The 22,206-nt window shown below is 45.3% G+C and overlaps 1 protein-coding gene across 1 annotated transcript in view; it reads left to right on the top strand.

Annotated features, from left to right (window-relative positions):
- The window catches only part of stx8 (syntaxin 8), a 43,679-nt gene that overhangs the window by 485 nt on the left and 20,988 nt on the right, over positions 1 to 22,206 (top strand). The window contains exons 2-6 of the mRNA XM_010872983.4: positions 202 to 301; positions 398 to 492; positions 818 to 928; positions 3,796 to 3,920; positions 4,915 to 5,007. Coding sequence (XP_010871285.1) covers positions 202 to 301; positions 398 to 492; positions 818 to 928; positions 3,796 to 3,920; positions 4,915 to 5,007 — 524 coding nt within the window. The remainder of the gene's footprint in view (positions 1 to 201; positions 302 to 397; positions 493 to 817; positions 929 to 3,795; positions 3,921 to 4,914; positions 5,008 to 22,206) is intronic.

The following is a 22,206-nucleotide window of genomic DNA, read 5'->3' as shown; positions in this document are numbered from 1 at the left end:
TTAGATTGTATTTCACACTCATACAGAGACCCTGAAACATTAGCTTATTACTTAGCTGCTGGATAAACCGCACATGAATTGGTCTAAAATAGTTTAGTATGTATGTATTGTTTTCAGCAACTCTCTTTGAACTGACTGCATAATGTAGCTATACCAGGGTTGCACCACGCATATTAATTGAGCACCAACCTGGTTTTGTAGGTTACAGAATTATGATGCCACATGTCGCCTGGCCCAAGAGATTGCCGAGAACATCCATGAAAGAAACAGACAACAGAGAACTGGAGGGAATCCTGCAAAGGTGAGTGTAATTCTGAATTTTAATACATGTTGCATTCATTTCACTGCTAAATTAGTACTGTGTTTTTTCAGTTTAAGTGTACATTTGTCTGTGCAGATCAACATGACGCTTCGCGCGTCGCTACAGAAGCTGAAACAGAACATCGGTCAGCTCAGGGAGAGTCTGCTTCGGGCCTCGTCTTCCCGACGCATGTATCCTTTCATGATACTATCTGGTCCTCATGGTCATGAGACTAGATGGAATATACTCTGCACTGTTCGCCAAACCGGTTTGGTTTAGCATTTGTGACGCTGCAGTGTCGTTGTACGTGAGGGTCCTGTAGAGGGCAGTGTTTAGTAAGAAATTGCACCTATTCTTCCACCTCCCGAGATTTTGGGATTTTGTGCCTTTCTCTTTGGTTAAAGATTAATTACAGTAATAATAGGCCTTGTCAAGTTAATGCCTGACAGTTGATGGTTTAAATGATGTAGGTTTTGTTTGACTGCAATCTTGACCTTAACACTACTGCTCCTCCAGAATGCAGTCGGAAGCTGACCGGAGGCAGAACCTTGTGGATGACTTGGTCACTAGGGACAAGCAACTCAACGCTACATTCAAGGGTGAAGTCACAGAGTCCGACCCTTCCAGGTATTTCTCCTTCCACATTGAGTATACATGAGTCGTTGTCACACAACCACAGCTCATTATGTAGCATTTTAGCATACGCCACTCATTGTAAATGAACGTCAGTGGAGATGAACCAATCCCATCCTGCCGACGGAAAACCACCTTTTCATATCTGCCAATTAATCTGATAAGTCTTGACAATGTCTCAGGCCAGAGGCTCCCGAGGTTCTAACTGATCCACGGTTGTCTTTGAAGATAAGTCACCGGTCACTAACTTTGTGTGCAAAGAAAGTCTTCAGACTTTCATATAACCTTTTGTTTGACCCCCCCACCCACCGGCGCCATCGGATGTCTGGCTCCGTAATTTTGCAGGGCAGCGGGGTGGGGGTGGGGGGGTTGATTTCTGAATGGCTCCGTTTATTATTCATCAAGAGTCTTACCGCACACGCACTGGTGATCACACGCCCGGCATCCCCTGGAACCAGCACCCCTAAAGCTTGGTGAAACATATCAGAGGTCAGGTGAAGAAAGTGCGACCAGAGCTTCAAGAGTTTACAGTTTATCACTCTCCACTGAGCTCATATCCTTATCCCGTCACCATCGTCTGCCAATAGGCCAATCTAAGGGCTGGACGTCACTGGCTATATCCTGTGTTCTCGTATGATTCCTAATCACCTTGACAGCTGTGCGCAGGACCTTGGGTAAATGGTCATTACTTAGTGTCAGGATTGACCTATTTCAACCCAGGTGACACGTATTTGGACAGCCGCAAAGGGAAATGAACGGCGTTCACTTGGTGGTTATCACATGGACTTCCTCTTCTGGGTTTATGTTGGTGCAAGGAACGAGGGTCAAACTTGATTTATATGATGTCATTTTGACCTTTTAATGGCCGCTGAGATAACAGAGGTTTTAAATGTATCACATTAACGCACAGCAGGTCTTCTGCCCGACGTGAAGCGGCTTGCCTTCAAGGAGTAGTGGAATGGCCATGTGTGGTAAAACTACACCTAATTATCCAGCGAGCAGTTTCTGGAAACTCTTTCCTTATTCGAGGCTGTTCCTTTTCGACATGTTTTACAGCCTTTCTTGTCGGGATTGATCCACTTAGCGTCTGAAAACGGGGAGGGAGGCTAACGCTCTCTTTCATCTTTTTATAGGTCCTGCGCCCAATACGTTGGTGGCCCGTAACTAAATCAAATGACAGCGATTGAATTACACGGTCAGGCTTTTTGTGTGATCTTACCGTTCAAGTTTGGGGAAAACACAACTTCGATAGGGATGTGTGGCGGCGACGATTTGGGAGGAGGTCACTGGGCAGTGCGACTCAGTGTGTGGTCTCTGGGGCGGTTGGGAATTAGCCCCGCTCGGATAACTTAAGCCGTTAAATTTTTTTATTTTATTTTTCCTGTGGAAAGGGGGATAAGGAGGCTTATCTTATTCGTGAAACAATACATCGGAGCGAGATTAGCCGCCAATCAAGCAAAAAGAAGTGACATGGCGCCTCCATTTTGTAGGCTCAGTTCACCTTTGACCCCTTGGAACCACCTTACCACCCCTTTTCCCCCATTTGTTTTCCTCAATAACCTCTCCTTTATATTTGATCGCCCCTGCAAGAAGATGTAATTAGTTAAATGGGCCTTGGCCGAATGAGACCCTCAGGGACTTATCTGTCTGGTCCTCTGTGGCGTTGGAGTGTGACGCAGAGCGGCACAGAGATGTGCCTGATTAAGTTGGCGGGCCCCACCGGGCGGTTAATTGGATAATTCTTTAATCTTCACACGACGGGAGGAAGTGGAGAGCTGCTGCGCGGTAGGAAAGTTACCAAACACGTCAGAAAGATTACTTGAGCGCTCACTGCCCACCTCCTTGTCTCCCACCAGCCTCCGCTACTAAGTTAGAAAGGGAGGTTGCCGGGCCTGCTTCCAACAGCTTTCCCAAGTTCCTCAGTTCAGAATTGTCCTTGGAAAGGTGGGGGAAGGCGACGACATTGCGCCGCCATTCTTGACACCTGACACTAAATCATTTCTCCGTTCCATAATGCCATCCGGTATACTTAATTTGTTTTTGATCGCCCCATTACTTTACCTGCAGCCATTGTATATAAATATATTTTCTTTTTTTGATAATAGCGTACAACACTAAATTTACGAAGCACGTGATACCGTTGTAAAAGACTTCTGACAGCTAATGCATATCATCCTAAAACCCTGTCTACCAAATAGCTCTACCCCGAAGTCTCCTGGAAGTTAATAGCAATCCCCCGGACAGTCCTCCGCAGTCATCACTGTCTGAGTTGATTTCCCAGACCTGGAACAGTGTCTCGACGGACACAGTCGATCCACTTGTCTTCGAGAGACCTCCCGACCTAACCTCAGCGCAAAATTAGGGTCTGAGACTGTCTCACACAGCTTTTTCCCATGAACAGAAAATAGCTTAAAACCACACAACGGTGTTTAGCACGACGCGGCAGGACACCACCGCTCTCCCGGCTTCGCTCGTGCAGGCGCGCTCATCTGTGCACGAGTCAGTGTTACACACGACTGGATCCTTCAGGGTCTGTGCCTGTGTATGATTAGTGTACACACCGTTTGCATGTCGAACAAGCCGGCCAGTTGTTTCTACCCAATTAACATGTCTGCTTCCTCGTTCAGAAGGTCAAAACAAAACAAGTAAATAAATGGCTGTCATCGGAAATGTCGTAACAGGCTCAAATCAGAGGCAGGGTTGGAATGGCTGATGCAATTGGCATGTTAGAGAGATTGCACGCACGTGTTCGTAGTGCCGCGTTTATTTGCGACGACTACGGTTTACAGTTTTGTTTTTCCGACGCGCTCCCGGGCCCCGGTGAACGACGACCACGTCTGTTGTTGTTGGTTGTTCCCCAGGTCGACCTTGATGGCGGGGGCAGGAGTACGTGGCACGGCCAACCCCTGGCTGATCGATGAACCGGAGGAGACCAGGGGGCTGGGCTTTGGCGAGATTAAACAGCAGCAGCAGCGCATCATAGAAGGTAAGGTTACACGATATTAAGTGAGAAATGCATGGGTAGAACAAATCTGCTGATCTGTCATGTAGGGGAAGGTGATGGTTTCAGCTCTGTTAACTTGATATCCATCTGCTTTGTTTCAGATCGTTTCACATTACTGACCTAATAGACCCTTAATCTGATCTCAGATTAGTGTGTACCTTCAGAGTGCTTTCTTTAGCCATTAGAGGGGATGCTGGACTGAACTACGAACAGTCTTATTAGGGAACACAGCATTACAATCTGAGGGGAAACGCACTAACTCACATTCAGCAGTCGATTTTCCTTGCTTCTCCTATTTCCGAAATTGTTCCCACATGCACTCCAGCTGTAACATTGACGCCTTCCCACCATGCAGTTCACCTGACTCCAAACATGACACACACTCTGTCATGTCACCATCACGGAGTCGCGGTGCAACCTGGCTATTATCACTTTGTCCGGCTGCATTTAAACCACATTGTGTTACTCAGACCCTAGTGGGAGTTCTGGTTGGAAGATTTGGGCCCGTAGTGAGCAACCAAATCTCTGGTGGACCAGATTCCTGTAGCGGTGTGTGTGTCATACTAAAGCGAGGGGCCTTTTCTTCTCTTCCACAGTTCTCTCACCCCCCCACCCCACCACTGAACACCTTCTAGGTCCTGTTTTAGTCTGCCTAACTCTTCTTCTCTCGGTCAGAGATACTTTCTACGAGTCACATTAGTGAATAGTGAATCTGGTCGTACCTACTCTGTGTGTTTGCCGTGGGACATTACACTGCCCTCAATGGCTTCCTCCCTACCATGGGCTTGCTGAAGAATTTCATAATTCCTTTGTGGTTTTTCTAACTCACCCTGGGTAAATGTGAAATATTTGTGTCAGTGCGTAATGTCCTTTACGGTTTTCGCATTCAGGCAGAGGTTTTCCTACATTTCTGGGTTGATTGATGTGTGTTCTCTCTCGCCGATCAGTGAGTTAACCCGTGGTTTTGTCTTAACAGTGCAGGATGCTGGGTTGGAAGCTTTAGCCAACGTCATCGGCCGACAGAAGCTGATGGGCCAGGAGATTGGCAAAGAGCTGGACGAGCAGAACGGTGAGGAGTAGCGTGTATTTATCTTCCTATCAGTTCCCCCCGAGGTGACGGCGGGGAATTCATATCACATATAGTTTGACCAACCGCAGAGGACCACACTTACCCCTCTCCATGCCACTACGACTCATCGATTGAACGGCTGCTGGCCCTCGACGACTCCCACTGTCGTCGCCCACGGCCCAGCTGCTCTCGCTGCCATTTTCCTTACCCTCCCCTGCGAGAATCCCACTGGCACTTACACTTCCTCCAGAGGCTCTGGCCTTCTGCGTTGCGCCATAACCACTGTGATTATTTTGAACACTGTTATTTAAATCAAGGTTTACAGTACGGATTGAGTTGGTGTTTTTGACCGACTGGTCATCTGAACATTTAAATACTGTATCTCGATGAACGATTTGGCATTAAAGGCCTTGCAGTCTTAAAGTCTGCAACCAGTACAGACCCCCCCCTCCTCTTCCGAGCTCGGCTAATTTCTAGGCTTTCAAAGTAATTTTGGATGATACCTGTGTGTCTATGGTGGCAGGTGTCCTCTGTTCTCATAGTGAAGCCTCAGAACAGAGCTGTGGCGGCGGGGGAATACGAGCTCCCAGTTCTGAGGTGTTTGGGGAAATGCAAGTGCTCTCCTGGAGTGAGATTTGCCTTGAGGTAATAGCTCTGTCAGAATAGGCCGACGGCAGGCAGACCGGTACGAATACATAATTTCTGTCCGTCTAAAGAGGACGGCAATTGGGAGAAGGTCGGAGGGGTTGCAGGATGGTTGTCTGTCGTTAGAACGTTGTGTTGAAGTCGACTTGGAACGAAAATCATGTTCCATCGTCAATCCGTCATGCATACTGCCTTGAAAAGACATACTTTAGCTTACGGTTGCGTAGTAGCTATCAATACCCCCATAAACCGACACACTAGCTGACAACCTCGCGCTTTGTTCACCTGTAACACCCCTCTTTCTGACACAGAAATCAGTGGATTGCTAAACCATTGCTACCTATTTTTGACCAACTTTGCTAATGTTGGATAATGACCTACTGTGGGGCAAAAAAGTATTTAGTCAGCCACCAATTGTGCAAGTTCTCCCACTTAAAAAGATGAGAGAGGCCTGTAATTTTCATCATAGGTACACTTCAACTATGAGAGACAAAATCAGAAAAAAAATCCAGAAAATCACATTGCAGGATTTTTTATTACAAACCCGATTCCAAAAAAGTTGGGACACTGTACAATTGTGAATAAAAACAGAATGCAATGATGTGGAAGTTTCAAATTTCAATATTTTATTCAGAATACAATGTTTAAATGTTTAAACTGAGAAAATGTATCACTTTAAGGGAAAAATAAGTTGGTTTTAAATTTCATGGCATCAACACATCTCAAAAACATTGGGACAAGGCCATGTTTACCACTGTGTGGCATCCCCTCTTCTTTTTATAACAGACTGCAAACGTCTGGGGACTGAGGAGACAAGTTGCTCAAGTTTATGAATAGGAATGTTGTCCCAATCTTGTCAAATACAGGCTTCTAGTTGCTCAACTGTCTTAGGTCTTCTTTGTCGCAACTTCCTCTTTATGATGCGCCAAATGTTTTCTATGAGTGAAAGATCTGGACTGCAGGCTGTCCATTTCAGTACCCGGATCCTTCTTCTATGCAGCCATGACATTGTAATTGATGCAGTATGTGGTCTGGCATTGTCATGTTGGAAAATGCAAGGTCTTCCCTGAAAGAGACGACGTCTGGATGGGAGCATATGTTGTTCTATAACTTGGATATAACTGTCAGCATTGATGGTGCCTTTCCAGATGTGTAGGCTGCCCATGCCACACGCACTCATGCAACCCCATACCATCAGAGATGCAGGCTTCTGAACTGAGCGCTGATAACAACTTGGGTTGTCCTTGTCCTCTTTAGTCCGGATGACATTGCGTCCTAGTTTTTCAAAATGAACTTCAAATTTTTATTTGTCTGACCACAGAACACTTTTCCACTTTGCCACAGTCCATTTTAAATTATCCTTGGCCCAGATTCCTTCTGGATCCTGTTTTGATACGGCTTCTTTTTTGACCTATAGAGTTTTAGCCGGCAACGGCGAATGGCACGGTAGATTGTGTTCACCGACAATGTTTTCTGGAAGTATTCCTGAGCCCATGATGTGAATTCCATTGCAGTATCATTCCTGTATGTGATGCAGTGCCGTCTGAGGGCCCGAAGATCATGTGCATCCAGTATGGTTTTCCGGCCTTGATCCTTACGCACAGAGATTGTTCCAGATTCCCTGAATCTTTGGATGATATTATGCATTGTAGATGATGATAACTTCAAACTCTTTGCAATTTTTCTCTGAGAAACTCCTTTCTGATATTGCTCCACTATTTTTCGCCACAGCATTGGGGGAATTGGTGATCCTCTGCCCATCTTGACTTCTGAGAGACACTGCCACTCTGAGAGCCTCTTTTTATAACCAATCATGTTGCCAATTGATATAATAAGTTGCAAATTGGTCCTCCAGCTGTTCCTTATCTGTACATTTAACTTTTCCGGCCTCATATTGTTACCTGTCCCAACTTTTTTGGAATGTGTAGCTCTCATGAAATCCAAAATGAGCCAATATTTGGCATGACATTACAAAATGTCTCACTTTCAACATTCGATATGTTATCTATATTCTATTGTGAATTAAATATAAGTTTATGAGATTTGTAAATTATTCCATTCCTTTTTTACTCACAATTTGTACAGTGTCCCAACTTTTTTGGAATCGGGTTTGTAATTTATTGGTAAATTATGGTGGAAAATAAGTATTTGGTCAATAACAAAAGTTAATCTCAATACTTTGTTATATTGTTGGCAATGACAGAGGTCAAATGTTTTCTGTAAGTCTTCACAAGGTTTTCACAAACTGTTGCTGGTATTTTGGCCCATTCCTCCATGCAGATCTCCTCTAGAGCAGTGATGTTTTAGGGCTGTCGCTGGGCAACATAGACTTTCAACTCCCTCTAAAGATTTTCCATGGGGTTGAGATCTGGTGACTGGCTAGGCCACTCCAGGAGCTTGAAATGCTTCTTACGAAGCCACTCCTCTGTTACCCAGGCGGTGTGTATGGGATCATTGTCATGCTGAAAGACACGTTTCATCTTCAATGCCCTTGCTGATGGAAGGTGATTTTCACTCAAAATCTCACAATACATGGCCCCATTCATTCTTTCCTTTACACGGATCAGTCGTCCTGGTCCCTTTGCTGAAAAACAGCCCCACAGCATGTTGTTATCACCCCCATGCTTCACAGTAGGTATGGTGTTTTTTGGATGCAACTCAGCATTCTTTCTCCTCCAAACATGATGAGTTGAGTTTATACCAAAAAGTTATATTTTGGTTTCATCTGACCATATGACATTCTCCCAATCCTCTTCTGCAGGGCTGGCCAACCCTGTTCCTGGAGAGCCACAGTCCTGTAGGTTTTCTCTCCAACTCTTATTCAGCACACCTGATTCTAATTAGTAGTTGGATGAAAAGCAGACTCAGGTTAGTCACAAATGAGGCTGAAGAGAGAACCTACAGGACTGTGGCTCTCCAGGAACAGGGTTGGCCAGCCCTGCTCTTCTGGATCATCCAAATGCTCTCTAGCAAACCTCAGACGGGCCTGGACATGTATTGACTTAAGCATGGGGACACGTCTGGCACTGCAGGATTTGAGTCCCTGGCGGCGTAGTGTGTTACTGATGGTAGCCTTTGTTACTTTGGTCCCAGCTCTCTGCAGGTCATTCACTAGGTCCCCCTGTGTGGATCTGGGATTTTTGCTCACCGTTCTTGTGATCATTTTGACCCCACGGGGTGAAATCTTGCGTGGAGCCCCAGATCGAGGGAGATTATCAGTGGTCTCTTATGTCTTCCATTTTCTTATAATTGCTGCCACAGTTGATTTCTTCACACCAAGCTGATTACCTATTGCAGATTCAGTCTTCCCAGCCTGGTGCAGGTCTACAATTTTGTTTCTGGTGTCCTTTGACAGCTCTTTGGTCTTGGCCATAGTGGAGTTTGGAGTGTGACTGTTTGAGGTTGTGGACAGGTGTCTTTTATACTGATAACAAGTTCAAACAGGTGCCATTAATACAGGTAACGAGTGGAGGACAGAGGAGCCTCCTAAAGAAGTTACAGTTCTGTTAGAGCCAGAAATCTTGCTTGTTTGTAGGTGACCAAATACTTATTTTACTGAGGAATTTACCAATAAATTCATAAAAAAATCCTACAATGTGATTTTCTGGATTTTTCTTTCTCATTTTGTCTCTCATAGTTGAAGTGTTGGTGGCTGACTAAATACTTTTTTGCCCCACTGTATCTCTCATGGGCAAGTCTGCATGTAACAGCTAATGAAATAACTTTAGCGTATGCTTAGTGAGTGTGAGGTTTCGACGGTACTTCCTGTCCTTTTGCTGCGGGACAGTGAATTGTCATCAGTGTCTACGTCTTGCGCTGCTGCTCGATTGAGTTACATACTAAACAGTGTCTTCTGAATATCCTTCTATCTGAAAAGTCTCTAGTATAAAAAAGGCAGTGCACGCTGCCTTTGAAGACTCTTGTTATACAGTTCCATTGCACATTGGGGATGAACTCAGTGTTTTGACTAGTTTGCAAAAAACACCTATGGCCTGGCTAGTTTCACTGGCTAGTTTCACTGGCTAGTTTCACTGGCTAGTTTCACTGGCTAGTTTCACTGGTTAGTTTCACTGGCTAGTTTCACTGGCTAGTTTCACTGGCTAGTTTCACTGGCTAGATTCACTGGCTAGTTTCACCGGCTGTTTCTAGTGCATCCTGAGAGCAGTAACTTTACCTGCTGTTTAATTCATCAATCAATCAATCAAATGTATTTATAAAGCCCTTTTTACAACAGCAGTTGTCACAAAGTGCTTTACAGAGACACCCGGCCTTAAACCCCAAGGAGCAAACAACAGTAGTGTTGAATTCATGTGACATCCAGATGGTTTCTCCCTCGCCTGTTGAAGCAAACACAACCTTTTATTTTAAAATTGATTAGTGCCCGGCTGTTGTTCCCGGTGGCAAAGCTGCATTGCTTAGCCATTACGCCACCCATCCTGCATGGTTAGAGACTGGCATAATTCCTGGGAATGGTAGGAATCGACTCAAACAGGCAATTGGGAACATCACGCCTTATCAGAACCAAGCTAGATATCTAGCTGATTACCAAGTGATAATGTCCCAGTCTCTGTGTGTGTAGAGGGGTATGGCTCCTTGGGCTAATAGATAGATTTTAATGTGAGTTCATGAGTTGCTGCTTGCTGTTCTTGCTTTGAGCCACAGGAGCCACAACGCTGGATGCTAGACATTTAGTGTAGTATCAGACTAAATGGGACTTTTCTTTCTTGAACAAAACATGATGACATGATTTTGATGACTTGATCGTCTATTATATCAACTTTGTAACATCGCAAAGTAGCCCAAAAGCTACCTTACACAAAAACGGCATTGTGCAACTTGGGACAATTTCAGTGTGTTATACTGTCACTTAGAGATTAAAAAAAACCTGGAGAACTACATTTTAGACCCCACTGGGCCTTTAAATAGCTTATTTTTTAAATATAAACCCTCAGTGATCATGGCAGTTTTTTCTTTTTTCTTATTCCTGCTGTTCAACACAGTTTTATTATTTCAAAGTGTACTTAGTTATGTTGTGCATGTTTTTATTTTTTTGAAGGCCAGGTCTGAATAAGGTTTGAGGAGTGTAGGGTCCTTTTCTGGCGAGGAGACAGATTTCCCAGGGTTTTGTAAACGACTGACATTTTTCATGATGGAAGCAAAACAAGTTCCTCCACTGCTACCGGGAAAGACGGGGCGCGAAACCTGGCCTTGCGACGGGAATCAGAGAGAGGGTAGCCACGGCGGTGACTGTTTTAGCCTGCTCTGCTCTTCATTGCTTCAGTTCCACCACCGACCGCCGTGTTTTTTCTCTTGGCATTTCTCTTAAGTGCATGGCGTCAGCGTTTCCAATAACAAGAGACTCAAAGCGTCTGAAACGGGCAACGTGAGAGCGGTAACTGAGAAGAATCTGGGGCTGTGGCCGCCACAGTGACCAAGCGGAGCATGCAAATGGAAACGTTAGACTTGATAAAAAGTGGGCTTGATATTCCAGAACGTTGTCCCCACAGTGCACTCTGCCCAGGGATTTGCATTATATCGATAACAAATGTACAGTATTTCTTAATGCATTCTCCTGTTTGTGTTTTAGCCTCTTGTCAGATCTACGTGAAACCGGCCCGATTTAAGAGAAACCGGCATTGTGTGTTGTCAACTCCAACACCTTGCGGTCTCAACTGGCTCTGTTGTTATTGACTTCAGTGTGACTCTCAAAGTCCACTGTGCGGGCCAGCTGTTACTCGCATGGTCATACAGAGGAGCACAACCTGTCCTCTCTGGGTAGCCAGTTCTGTGACGACCTGTTTCTATGGTCAGGTTGAGTTCACTGATTCTGTACACGTTCTCTATCAGTCATGGTGGTCAGATAGTCTGCTGCTGTATAGTGTCTGTTTAGGGCCAAATAGCATTGAAGTTTGCTTAGATTTTTTGGTGGTGTTTTTCCCAATAGGTGATATAATTTTCCTTTTGTCTTTTAATCATTTGATTGGGCTCAGATTGTCAGAGTGCTGTCCAGATGTTTTATTGGGTCGGTATTGGTTTGTGAATGTAGTTTCAGAATCAGTTGGCTAAGGGGTGTCTCTCTCTGTCTGTCTGTCTGTCTGTCTGTCTGTCTGTCTGTCTGTCTCTCTCTCTCTCTGTCTCTCTGTCTGTCTCTCTTTCTCTCTTTCTCTCTCTTTCTCTCTTTCTCTCTCTGTCTCTCTCTGTCTCTGTCTCTCTCTCTCTCTCTCTGTCTCTCTCTCTCTCTCTCTCTCTCTCTCTCTGTGTGTCTCTGTCTGTCTCTGTCTGTCTCTCCGTTAACTTCTTCCTCTTTCTCCCTACACTCATTCCTCTTGCTTACCCTTTTCCTTCATTCTCTTTCCCTATCTAATTTCCCCTCACCTTATACTTCCCCCCTTTCAATTCTCACACTCCTTTCTCTCATGTCTGTTTGTCCTCTCCCTTTCTCTCCCTTTCTTCTCTCCCCTCCTCAGACTCCCCTCTCAGTGAATTATGGGTAAGCGCTGAGGGTTCCAGAAGCGTGTTGTAACAGGTGGAAAGAGAGGATATGTCCCACAGCGTGGTGAGCATGCCGGGGGGGGGGGGGGGGGGGGGGGGGCATCAAACAGCCTGGCCTCCTTGAATTATTCCCACGTCAGATTTGGCGACCGAACGGTCTGGAGAGTGTCCCACGTGCCTTGATGGTAACAGGGAAGGGGAAGCCCTGTTTGCCCAGTCGGAGGAACTTGTGTTAGTGGAGGTGGATAGGATTGAGGCACGCCAAGCCCGGCCGTTTCTCTCATACCACCCAGGATTGCAGTCTGTATGGCACCGAGAGGAATGCTGCTGTATCGAAATGAGATCATTTCTATCGGTGACGCACATACTAGCTCATCTGCCTTGCCACAGAGCAGGCAGTGCTTCTGTATACTCTGAGTGTGTCACGAGAGTAAGTGGTGGAATGTTTTTCTTGCAGTGTTGTGCTTAAATTACTCAAATGGTTGCTTCGGACAGCTTGGTAGGGTGGCGGCGTTTCTTATTTTAAACGACAAAATCGACAATGTATAAAGTAACGGGATAGCCTAATGCTTTCCGAGAAAGTGAAAATGGGAAAATGGGTTTGAAGTGAAAAAGTGGTGGAAGCCTGTACTCTGGAAATTAGCATATAACCTGCTTGTCCTTTTTGAGTGTGCTTTTTTTTACAGTTTTCTTGGTCGGGGGGGGGGGTGTATTTCTACTGATCCCAGTCCTTTTGCAGTGTTTTCCTATAAATAGATTAAGCTCTGTGCTCATAGCCAGCACCTGACCTGAGTGCAGTGAAGGTTGCAGTTGGCTCCTTTTTCGGGAAGAACTTAAAGCTGGGGCCACCTCTGAAGGTGACCTGGATGAGAGAACAAAATGAACCCAAGGCCCTGGTTTTCTTCCAGCCTTGTCTTTGCAAACACAACTCATTTTTAATAGTAGGCTTTAGTGGATATTGTAGTTTTTGTATTTGACACATTGTGAGTTGTACTTCAGCACAGTGTATAATAACAAAGACGTCAAAGATCAGTCACCATTTCAATTCGTAGGCTGTCCTCAATTCAATCCATATACAATAACTGCAATGTTCCCGCGTATGGCTGTTTCCTAGTCAGCTTTTTTTCTGTTTATTCAGTACCTAAAAAAAAGATAGTAATTGAAAGTTCCTTGGTGTGAAGATTATTTATTATGTGTGTCACCACTAGGCTTTTCATATTTGTAGCGTGATGCGGCCAAAATCGGTCATATTTTTATTTCCAAATTCAATGTGGCAGAAAATGTCCCTGTGCGTCTAACTAAATGTTCTATTTCAACAGAATGGCGTTTTTTTTCTGCTGCTTGAATCAACATTGCCCGACTTTACTGGTGTGAGTGTTTCTCTGCTTCAGGTCTGGAACAATGACATCAGTCCTTGTCAGACTGGTATGAGTGACAGGCCGTCTTGTAAACATTGATAGGAGGCTTCAAGCTTTGCGGCCGAGCTTTATACCCCCACGTTGGTTAGTATAACCAGGGAACTGTGTGTTTTTAAACACGCGCGCACAGACACACATGCAAGTTTAACACTCAGGTTTGTCATTCTGCTTAGTGCGGTTGACATGTGCTGATCAGATGGTTGAATTCCTTTATTTTCCAAACACACTTATTCTCTTACACACACACACACACACACACACACACACACACGCCATTTGATGTTATTTAATCAACATGAGTTTCCCGCTCAGCCAAGCCCCTCTAAAACTTCCCATCCTTTCAGAGGAATTAGTCACTGCACTTTCCCCCCTTTTCTTCCCCTCCTCTCGTCTTATAAATAGACTGCAGTCCTGTGACGACTCCGGCGGAAGTCCTCCATATCCCGGCCGTGACCTCCGAGTGCTCTCCTGCCTGGCTATTTTCTGTTTGGCTAATAACGCTCATAGTGAATTTGACCATCGCTAGGCAACTCTGTCCATATCTGTTTGTTAGAGGACAGTGTTTTTCTACGGGAGTGAGCTCATTCGGAACAGCCAGAGAGAAACAACACTTCATTTAGATCAAGACCTTCTGGTGAAACATTTAGGAAAGATTAAAATGAGAAGACCGCTTTGAACCGATAACAAATCTAACATAAACACCCAGTATTGTTATGTCTAATACCAAAGGTTGTTAAAAGTGAAATAAGTTCTGCATCTGAGTCAGTGATGACTTCAGCCGTACAGGGTCGTATTAGTGTCCAATGTTGTGTTTTACTGGGCTAGCCTGGATCCACATATGTTTGTACTATACGGTACAGCAAACCCCCTCCCCCCTAAAGTATTTGTCTTTGTACAGAAGGATTCATGCTGGGAAGAGAAGGCTTATGTTGCTATGACATAGCCATTAGTCTGTTATTTCCTGCTAATAATTAGATCATTAGATTCGCCGCTGTGCGAGGAGTGTCATGGCCGGCCAGGGGAAACTAATGATTTCCAAATAAATAGTGGAACCCGGGAAGATGGTAACATTTTGAGTCGTTCTATAGAACCACAGCGGGACCGGTGACATCACCGGCGGGGTGGTCAGGTCTGGCTGGGGAGAAAAGAGCTCTTGGTCACACTCTTCAGAGAAACAGTCCCGCGAACAAATAAACAGACGCTAATGGCGGCGCTCGAGCGCGGTCGACGATTGATTTATCACCTGTCCTTTGCGCTCCAGCTGTGGGCCAAGGTTTGGGTGGTAGGGTAACACCTTAGTAGGGCGCGGGGACGGGATAGGGATTGAGGGCCGGGTGGCGCTGGCTGTGTGTTGTGCCAAGGAGCTTTGACCTGCAGCTTCAGGGTGTGGGAATGGCCCACTGATTTTTGGGTATTGATATTGGCTTACCTACATTTTGGGTGTTTTAATGCACGTGCTTAAAAATTTGACCCGGACTTGCTTTTTCTTTTAATGATTATCTTTTATACAAATATATTTTCTCAAAATGTTATTATGTTTCTGTTTAGTTTTGACATTGAACTCACTGTTTATGGTGAGCGAGGATGGTTAACCATATGTTTAATACCTGCGGTGTTCTCTCACGTGGGCAACATACAGGCAGTTAAGTCATTGAAACAAATAATGTCTGACAGTAATCCCAAAACCTGTAATCTAGTCTCTTTGTGGTTAATGCACATTTGTCACGTTTTGGCTTCTCGTTGTTAACAGGACTAATAACTTAACGTGTCAAGTCAGTGCTACCGCTGGCTCCTCTGTTGCACCCCATGTCATTGAAGACTAGGTATTATTCAGCTCATGTCACACTACCGTTATTTTCCACAAACGCCTCTGTCTGCCCAAGGTGTTTTTTTGGAATCCCTCTCTCTAATGCTCTGAGTATGTACATACTTAGTTTGTTTTTCCTTTGAATCTGGTGTTTAGGTCAGGAGGTCGCTCCTCCGGATTACGGTCAGGATTTGGGAAGGGTGAGATGTACCTAGAATGGTGGCTAGGGAGTGCTTCTGCTTCTTTAACTGGGTTCATGCCTACTCTGTGACTGTGACTCTCTGAACTGCTGACTCAGATGGAAAATCTTTCCGGAAGGGTCCGGGGGTCTTGCCAGAGGTTTGTGGACAGAACTCCGGGTGAGAAGGTGGTGGGAAGCACAGGTCTTTCCACATGCCGTCGTTTTAATAGCCTTTGTCTTCGGGGAAAGGACATTTGAAGTTACGCTTTCTAAATCTCACTGCAGTTACGCTGCGCTCGTGATTTTTGCAGAGAACGTCCAACACTAACAAATGCGATCAAGTTGTAATTGAGCGAGGACCGGGAACCACCAATCCTACGGGGAGAAGCTGATTGAAACGACGTCATTATCCGTGTATGTTAGTGGTGCCGACTAGCGCTTTTGCTGTTGCAGAGGTGAATTCCAAGCCCTACCCTTTCATAATGACAGTGCTCATTGATTGAGTGACCAAATATTGCCCATAGGGGAAAGTTCTAGATGGGCCCCCTGTTGTACAGATCCGCACTCTGAAAACTTGGGCACGATCAATCATGTTCCATCTCCTCCTTGTCCTATCCAGTGGTGGACGTATCCGTCTAGGCCCGGGGGACTGTGTCACCGCTCCGTAACAAAGACACGGTTGAAGGGGATTCAGGCAGGGGCGAGTGACCGCGACCGCTCTCCGTGATGAATGATGCGCCGTTTGTGACCACTAGCAAATTAGCATGCGGGAACCCAATAGTATGGTGGTGAGGGTAGCGTCATCCATCAAGTCTTCGCTTAACTTTTCTCAGTTAGGTTGAACTTCATCAATCATGTCCACTTAACTTTCCCCCGGCGTGAGTAATTATTTTCTCTACTTTGCTTGTTCTCTGACATTCCTTGTACCGTCCCTCCGACAGCCCTTAACTTACCGTCCGCCCCCCCCCCCGGTTTTGCCAATGGATGGGGTCTTTTTACCCCGCAGCTGCGGCTTGTTCTGTGACTTTGCATACATGCCCCTCGTTTGCGACATGATTTGCTAGGAGTTCATCCTCTCACAGAAAGGGTTTGTGACAGTGGTGTGAGGAGGTCAGAATGGGATGACAAAGACGTGGACCAGAACTGGGACTGATGTGCTCAAGAGTTTGTGCAAATTTGGCGCTGGAGAACATATCGATGAAGTCATGCCTTTTCATGGGGTTCCAAGCGCTGGAACTTTTTCACGGTTGTGTTGTAGGTCCCAGACCAGCTTGCCAACTGCTACAGTCACTGGCTTGACTGCACATGACAGCACAAACAGATCCGGGACCAGGCCAGTGCGGTAGTGCTACCTCGGCCCTGAAGTGATGTAAATGAAAGAGATATGAGAGTACCAATACGTGGACTCCCTGTGCCAATGGTGATTTGAGAAGAAAAGCCACACATTGCAACTAGTGTCTAAATGTTTCCTTGTGTGGCTGGGTTGGATATGGGCCAATGGGCTTATGCTCCAGCCCCACATTCAACAGCATTATTTAGTGACACAGATACCGGAGAAAACCAGGTCATACCTGGCATCAGCCTGGGATTTCCCATGTGTTCTAGTCCTTAGAACGGTTGTAGATCGCAGTATTGCTGTCTGTCGCCTCATGTCAGTCACTTTCCATGATTCCTCTGCCGTTTGGGCTTCGGATCGGAAAACCAAGAATACACAAACCAAGAATCCACAAACTTGGATCTGTGATTATTATTTTTTTTTTTAACTGAACGCCTTCTTTCCTTGTGTACACTGCAATTCACTGGTAACACACTCACGGCACAGAAGAGAGCTTTTGTTTTTGTCTTTTTGCGCACAAAAGAGGAGGGAGTGATTGAAAGATTTCCGTTTTTTTCCCCTCTAAATACCATAAAGTATGTAGGAGGTATTCCCGATGCCGGTCCAGACTGTGGTCTCGTTTGGTGGATCTTGGCTTTAATTCACAGCAATACATCTGGAACCAAAGTGGTGCTCTGCTTATGACTGTCCATAACCACACACACATTTATTAGCAGCAGGAAATAGACCCATATTAAAAGGCCAATAGCAAGAATTCCCAGACACTAGGACAGCAACGTGATCTGTGTGTATGCAAACTGTGACCGGAAAGGGGACAAAACAGGACCCGGAGAGGGTGATTTTTACACCACCTAACTCGCATTCTTTGTCATGTTTGAACAACTGTGTGGAAAATATTGTCTTAATGTTTTTCCAACCCAGATTTATTTTTTTCTCCTTTCCCCTCTCTCAACAATGTCAGTGCATTGAGTGTGGTTGTTACATTGCAGAGACAGACGGGTCCTGGCACATATGAAAACACGAATAACAGTGGCGAATGTGTATGAAAACATATAATAAACTATCATTTGCTGCGGAATATACATGAGATGACAGATTAAAAGCAAGCTTTTTTTTTAAAACACACTGAGGAATGGGAGTGCATAAAAAAATGTAGTTAACCCTCATTTAACTTCAGTCATAATTTCACCTATTGACACAATGTGCTCGATTTTTAATGTGGCTTTGTTTCGCTTGCTTCACTGCTAAAGAGGGAACAGCCCTGAGAAAAGAGAATGGAGGAAAAAAAGGCTTGTGTTTATCTTTTGCTAGGTCTTCCTTAATAATGGGTCATGGATTTCCATAGCATTTGGGAAAAGACGCCGTGGACCCCTGTGGATGTGTGTGTTTCATCGATCCTTTAAAGATTTAAACAGGCTATGAAGAATAACTGGCTTCCTGCGCTGGTATCTATAAGTCCAGTTACTCATTAAGTTACTCATCAACCAATGGCAGTTGTCTATCCACCCAACTTTGGTGTGACACACACACACTGTAAACGCAGATTGTGTCTCACCGACGGTGACACCCCACAGCAGCAGATTGGAACCAGGGCAGGTCGTCAAAGGCTGAGGTGTCGCCTGGCTCCAGCTCATCTGCGCCTCGTCTGTTTCTCGGCCGGGCCCCAGATCACATCCAGATGTCGCCGAGCTCGGAGCCCAGGCTTGGGCCCAGAGTCAGTGGGAGAGGCTCCTCAGTCCTCCTCACAACAACCACATCCAGATTGCCTGGCAGTGGCACGCTCTTTCGCAAGCTATCAGTTCTCCATTTTATCCTTTGGAAAAACACAATCTAATGAGCAGTAAAACAATTTTAAATATGTAAGGAAAGTAAACTATGATTTCATTAGTAAGCTCATCCATGCACTTAAAGAAGTCTTTGTTTTAAATGGAGTCTTTGTTTTAAATGGAGTGTTTGCTTGGAAATGTACTTTTGGTCATTCTCAAAACTGGTTCTTTGAATAATCTTTCTTTTTAAGGTTTCTTTGGATGACAGTAAATGGTCTTAGCTGGCATTTCTGAGGTTTTCCCGGTTGATGCTGTCAGACCTCTGTACATCAGTCAGGTGGTTTTATTGCCTATTAAGGATAAAGAATTACTTTAATCATACTCTAAATGTGAAACGGTCCCATTTTTTGTGCAGTGAGATGGTACATGGTTTTTATGGTCGTGTCTGAACAGTCTACACTTCTACTTCACTTCGAGTTACATTACAGGCAATGTTCCAAATGGGATAGGCTACATGTTCTCAGTGGTCTGAAATTAGAAATTATTTGTCAAGTTCAAACCCTTTTTCTCTAATTTCTGTCGCATTAAATGAGTAGGTAATACCTTGTCTTGCCACAGCGAATTCGTAACTCAAAGATTTGCGAAGGTTTGCACTCCACTGAAAGACACTCATGTCCACACTGCTAGCTGAACCAGGAGGTTGGTGGAATCACAGGTCGGTGGTCTTCAGTTTATCTGGCAAGGACCGACCCGTCTGAAGTAGTCACTGGAGAGTGAGGAGACGTTGAGGAGACGGTGAATGCTTAACTGGACCCAGCCTCCCTTGGCCCTGGGCGTTGTAAGGCCAATATGCATCACTCACTCGAGACTCCCGGTCATGACCTGATGTGTCACATCCTGGTGTGGATCCCAGGTGTTGTGGATGCCAGGTGTAGCGCTGCGCCACTCCGGAGGCCGTTGTGTGGATTTGCATCATTTTGGGTCGGATTGCATTTTCTCCACCAATTGATCTCCTTGCCTTTAGACATGCTTTAGACAACTTTTCTTGAGGCTGTCTTGTCATGTGGAGCGTACATACTCCTGTGCGTGTCCTCCCAGACCGTTTGGTCACTAGTCTTCCTGATCACGATGTTCGCTCCACCGGAAAGTCGCACCACCAATACAAATTGCACTTTCGACCCACCAGATGGGGTGGCCAGAGCACAACTAGGCTAGGTAAATTGTCCGACATTACTCCCACCACCTCCCTGGATGGCGCTGTGCCCAATTGCACCACCCTCTTTGGGCTCCCGGGGATTAGATCCCTTCTTGCAATGACCGAGCTGGATTGCGAGGCGTTCTCTTAGACCGTTTCGCTAGTCGGGAACCACCGCTATTACTTGCGAAAGAGCATTACATCATCAAAGTGATATGTGTACCTTTTAATGCCAGCCTGTCCTTAATGTCGTAGCATCGCTCTGTTATTCTCCGCCCCACCGGAGGCCTGGCTTCATTGCAGATTGTCGCTTGGGTAAAGGAAAGTGCATTTGCCATTTGGTAAGATTGCAATTTCAGCTGGCACTGTCCCTTTGGCAGCGGGCGAAGGATTCCCTGCGATTTAATGTTACTCTGGCCCTGGCTCTTCACTCGCTGGCTCCTTCGAGCTTTGCTGGCTAAAGCGAATGACAGCAGGAACAAATCTCCAACTGTTTACTTAATAGCTAACCACTCCGATTTTTGAAGCCGCATCCAACGGTTTTGGAATGGCGGCTGCCGCGGGAAGTCAAAAGTGCGAAAGTACCGCCTTGTCTTCTCCCCCGCGTCGGGGTACCACGGGTCACCCCATGTAGCGAGTGGAAGGACTTACACTCACCCACCACTACCTCAACCCAGTCCAACAGATGGTTCCAATTAAAACTAGGGGGAAGAAGCACGGATCACACTTTCATCTATTCGCCATTATTAATGATGAGTATATTCAATGCAGACATACTGTTCCATGCCACACGCATGGTTACTCATGGGGAGGTGCTCACACTCAGATTGGGATAGGGTAACTGGTTGATGAGTGAGAGCTCGGCAGAGAAGGTAGCAGCCATGTTGAATGGGATGGGGTTGCGTTAAAGGGATATTTCATCTTTGTTGCATCTTTTGTTCCACATACTTTCAGCGCCATTGTAGTGAATGGAATTCAAGTGAATGGGTAAATGTGCCCACGATGTTGACTTGTAGCCTACTGTATGTAAATGCTTGTATAGCCCACTAAGGCATAAGTGGCTGTAGAATATCTGGTCTTTGTGTTAGTCCATCCATTCTATGGCTAAGGCAAGGAAAGAAATCAGAGGAATATGGCTTTAACCGAAAAATATGTGTCTTTGTTGCTATGACACAAAAACCTTGTGGAAAATAACATCTAACATGCACAAAAAAAAAAGAAGAAATATCATTTTAATGTCCCTGCGGGATCCAACTGTGCAATGGCGTTAAGGCAAAGGAGCCTCGACCAGGGTCATTTTACGCCGGTATTATCCATAGAGAGAAAGGGTAGGAGGGAGTAGTGCTTTGGAAGAAGTAGCCAGTTGAAGCCCACAGCAGGGATTCATTACAAGTCATTCATCACAGCTGATGCAGAGAAATGGAGAGGGAGAGTGATTGAGAGAGAGTGATTGAGAGAGAGTGATTGAGAGAGAGTGATTGAGAGAGAGTGATTGAGAGAGAGTGATTGAGAGAGAGTGATTGAGAGAGAGTGATTGAGAGAGAGTGATTGAGAGAGAGTGATTGAGAGAGAGTGATTGAGAGAGAGTGATTGAGAGAGAGTGATTGAGAGAGAGTGATTGAGAGAGAGTGATTGAGAGAGAGTGAGAGAGTGAGAGAGAGAGAGAGAGAGAGAGAGAGAGAGAGAGAGAGACTCTCTATGTTGTAATTGGGTAATGCTTCATTAGCATCTCAGGTCTTCGGTGAGCTTTGAAGGGCGCTGTTCCATAAGTGAGACATTTGATGAGCCGCATCTCCACAGGCCAAGCTTGTTCGCTCCGGTCGGGGACCCGTCGAATGCCTTTTCTGGCTGTGCACGTTGCTTGTTGGAGTTAGTGTGCTGGTGGAATTGTTTACTCATCTGACACCTTGGCAAGCACATTTAAAGGGCTTAGCTCTTTTTAATAGTCAGTTGAAGTCAGTGGAGGCTGTCAGAACGGGATAATCAATTTGTACAAAAGCCTTAGTGTGAGTAGTGCATTTTGAATTCCGTTAAACAATATTTTCCTCAGGTTTGGTTTCTATGAATTATATTAGGACATTATGGGATATTTAATAAGTCCTCGTATTGTCACACTGTAGGCTGGGGTGCTTATCCCTTCTCAAGTTCTAGCGCTTCACAACAAGTGTTTGACATCACCTTTGAAGTTTACCCATGTGCGATGAAGGCCACAATACCCTACACTACAGCAATGACCCATGACTACCATGAACCTCATGTAACCCACAACTTTTCACCAAGTACTACAGCTCTTATGGAAGCCACTGTGAAAGAGGACAAGCAGTCATAAGCTTCAATTGTAATATGATTATATTCAATG

This window comes from Esox lucius, chromosome 9, assembly GCF_011004845.1.
Source record: "Esox lucius isolate fEsoLuc1 chromosome 9, fEsoLuc1.pri, whole genome shotgun sequence".
Classification (NCBI taxonomy): Eukaryota; Metazoa; Chordata; class Actinopteri; order Esociformes; family Esocidae; genus Esox; species Esox lucius.
The sequence above is the reverse complement of the archived record's forward strand: the minus strand, read 5'-3'. Positions and strand labels throughout refer to the sequence as shown.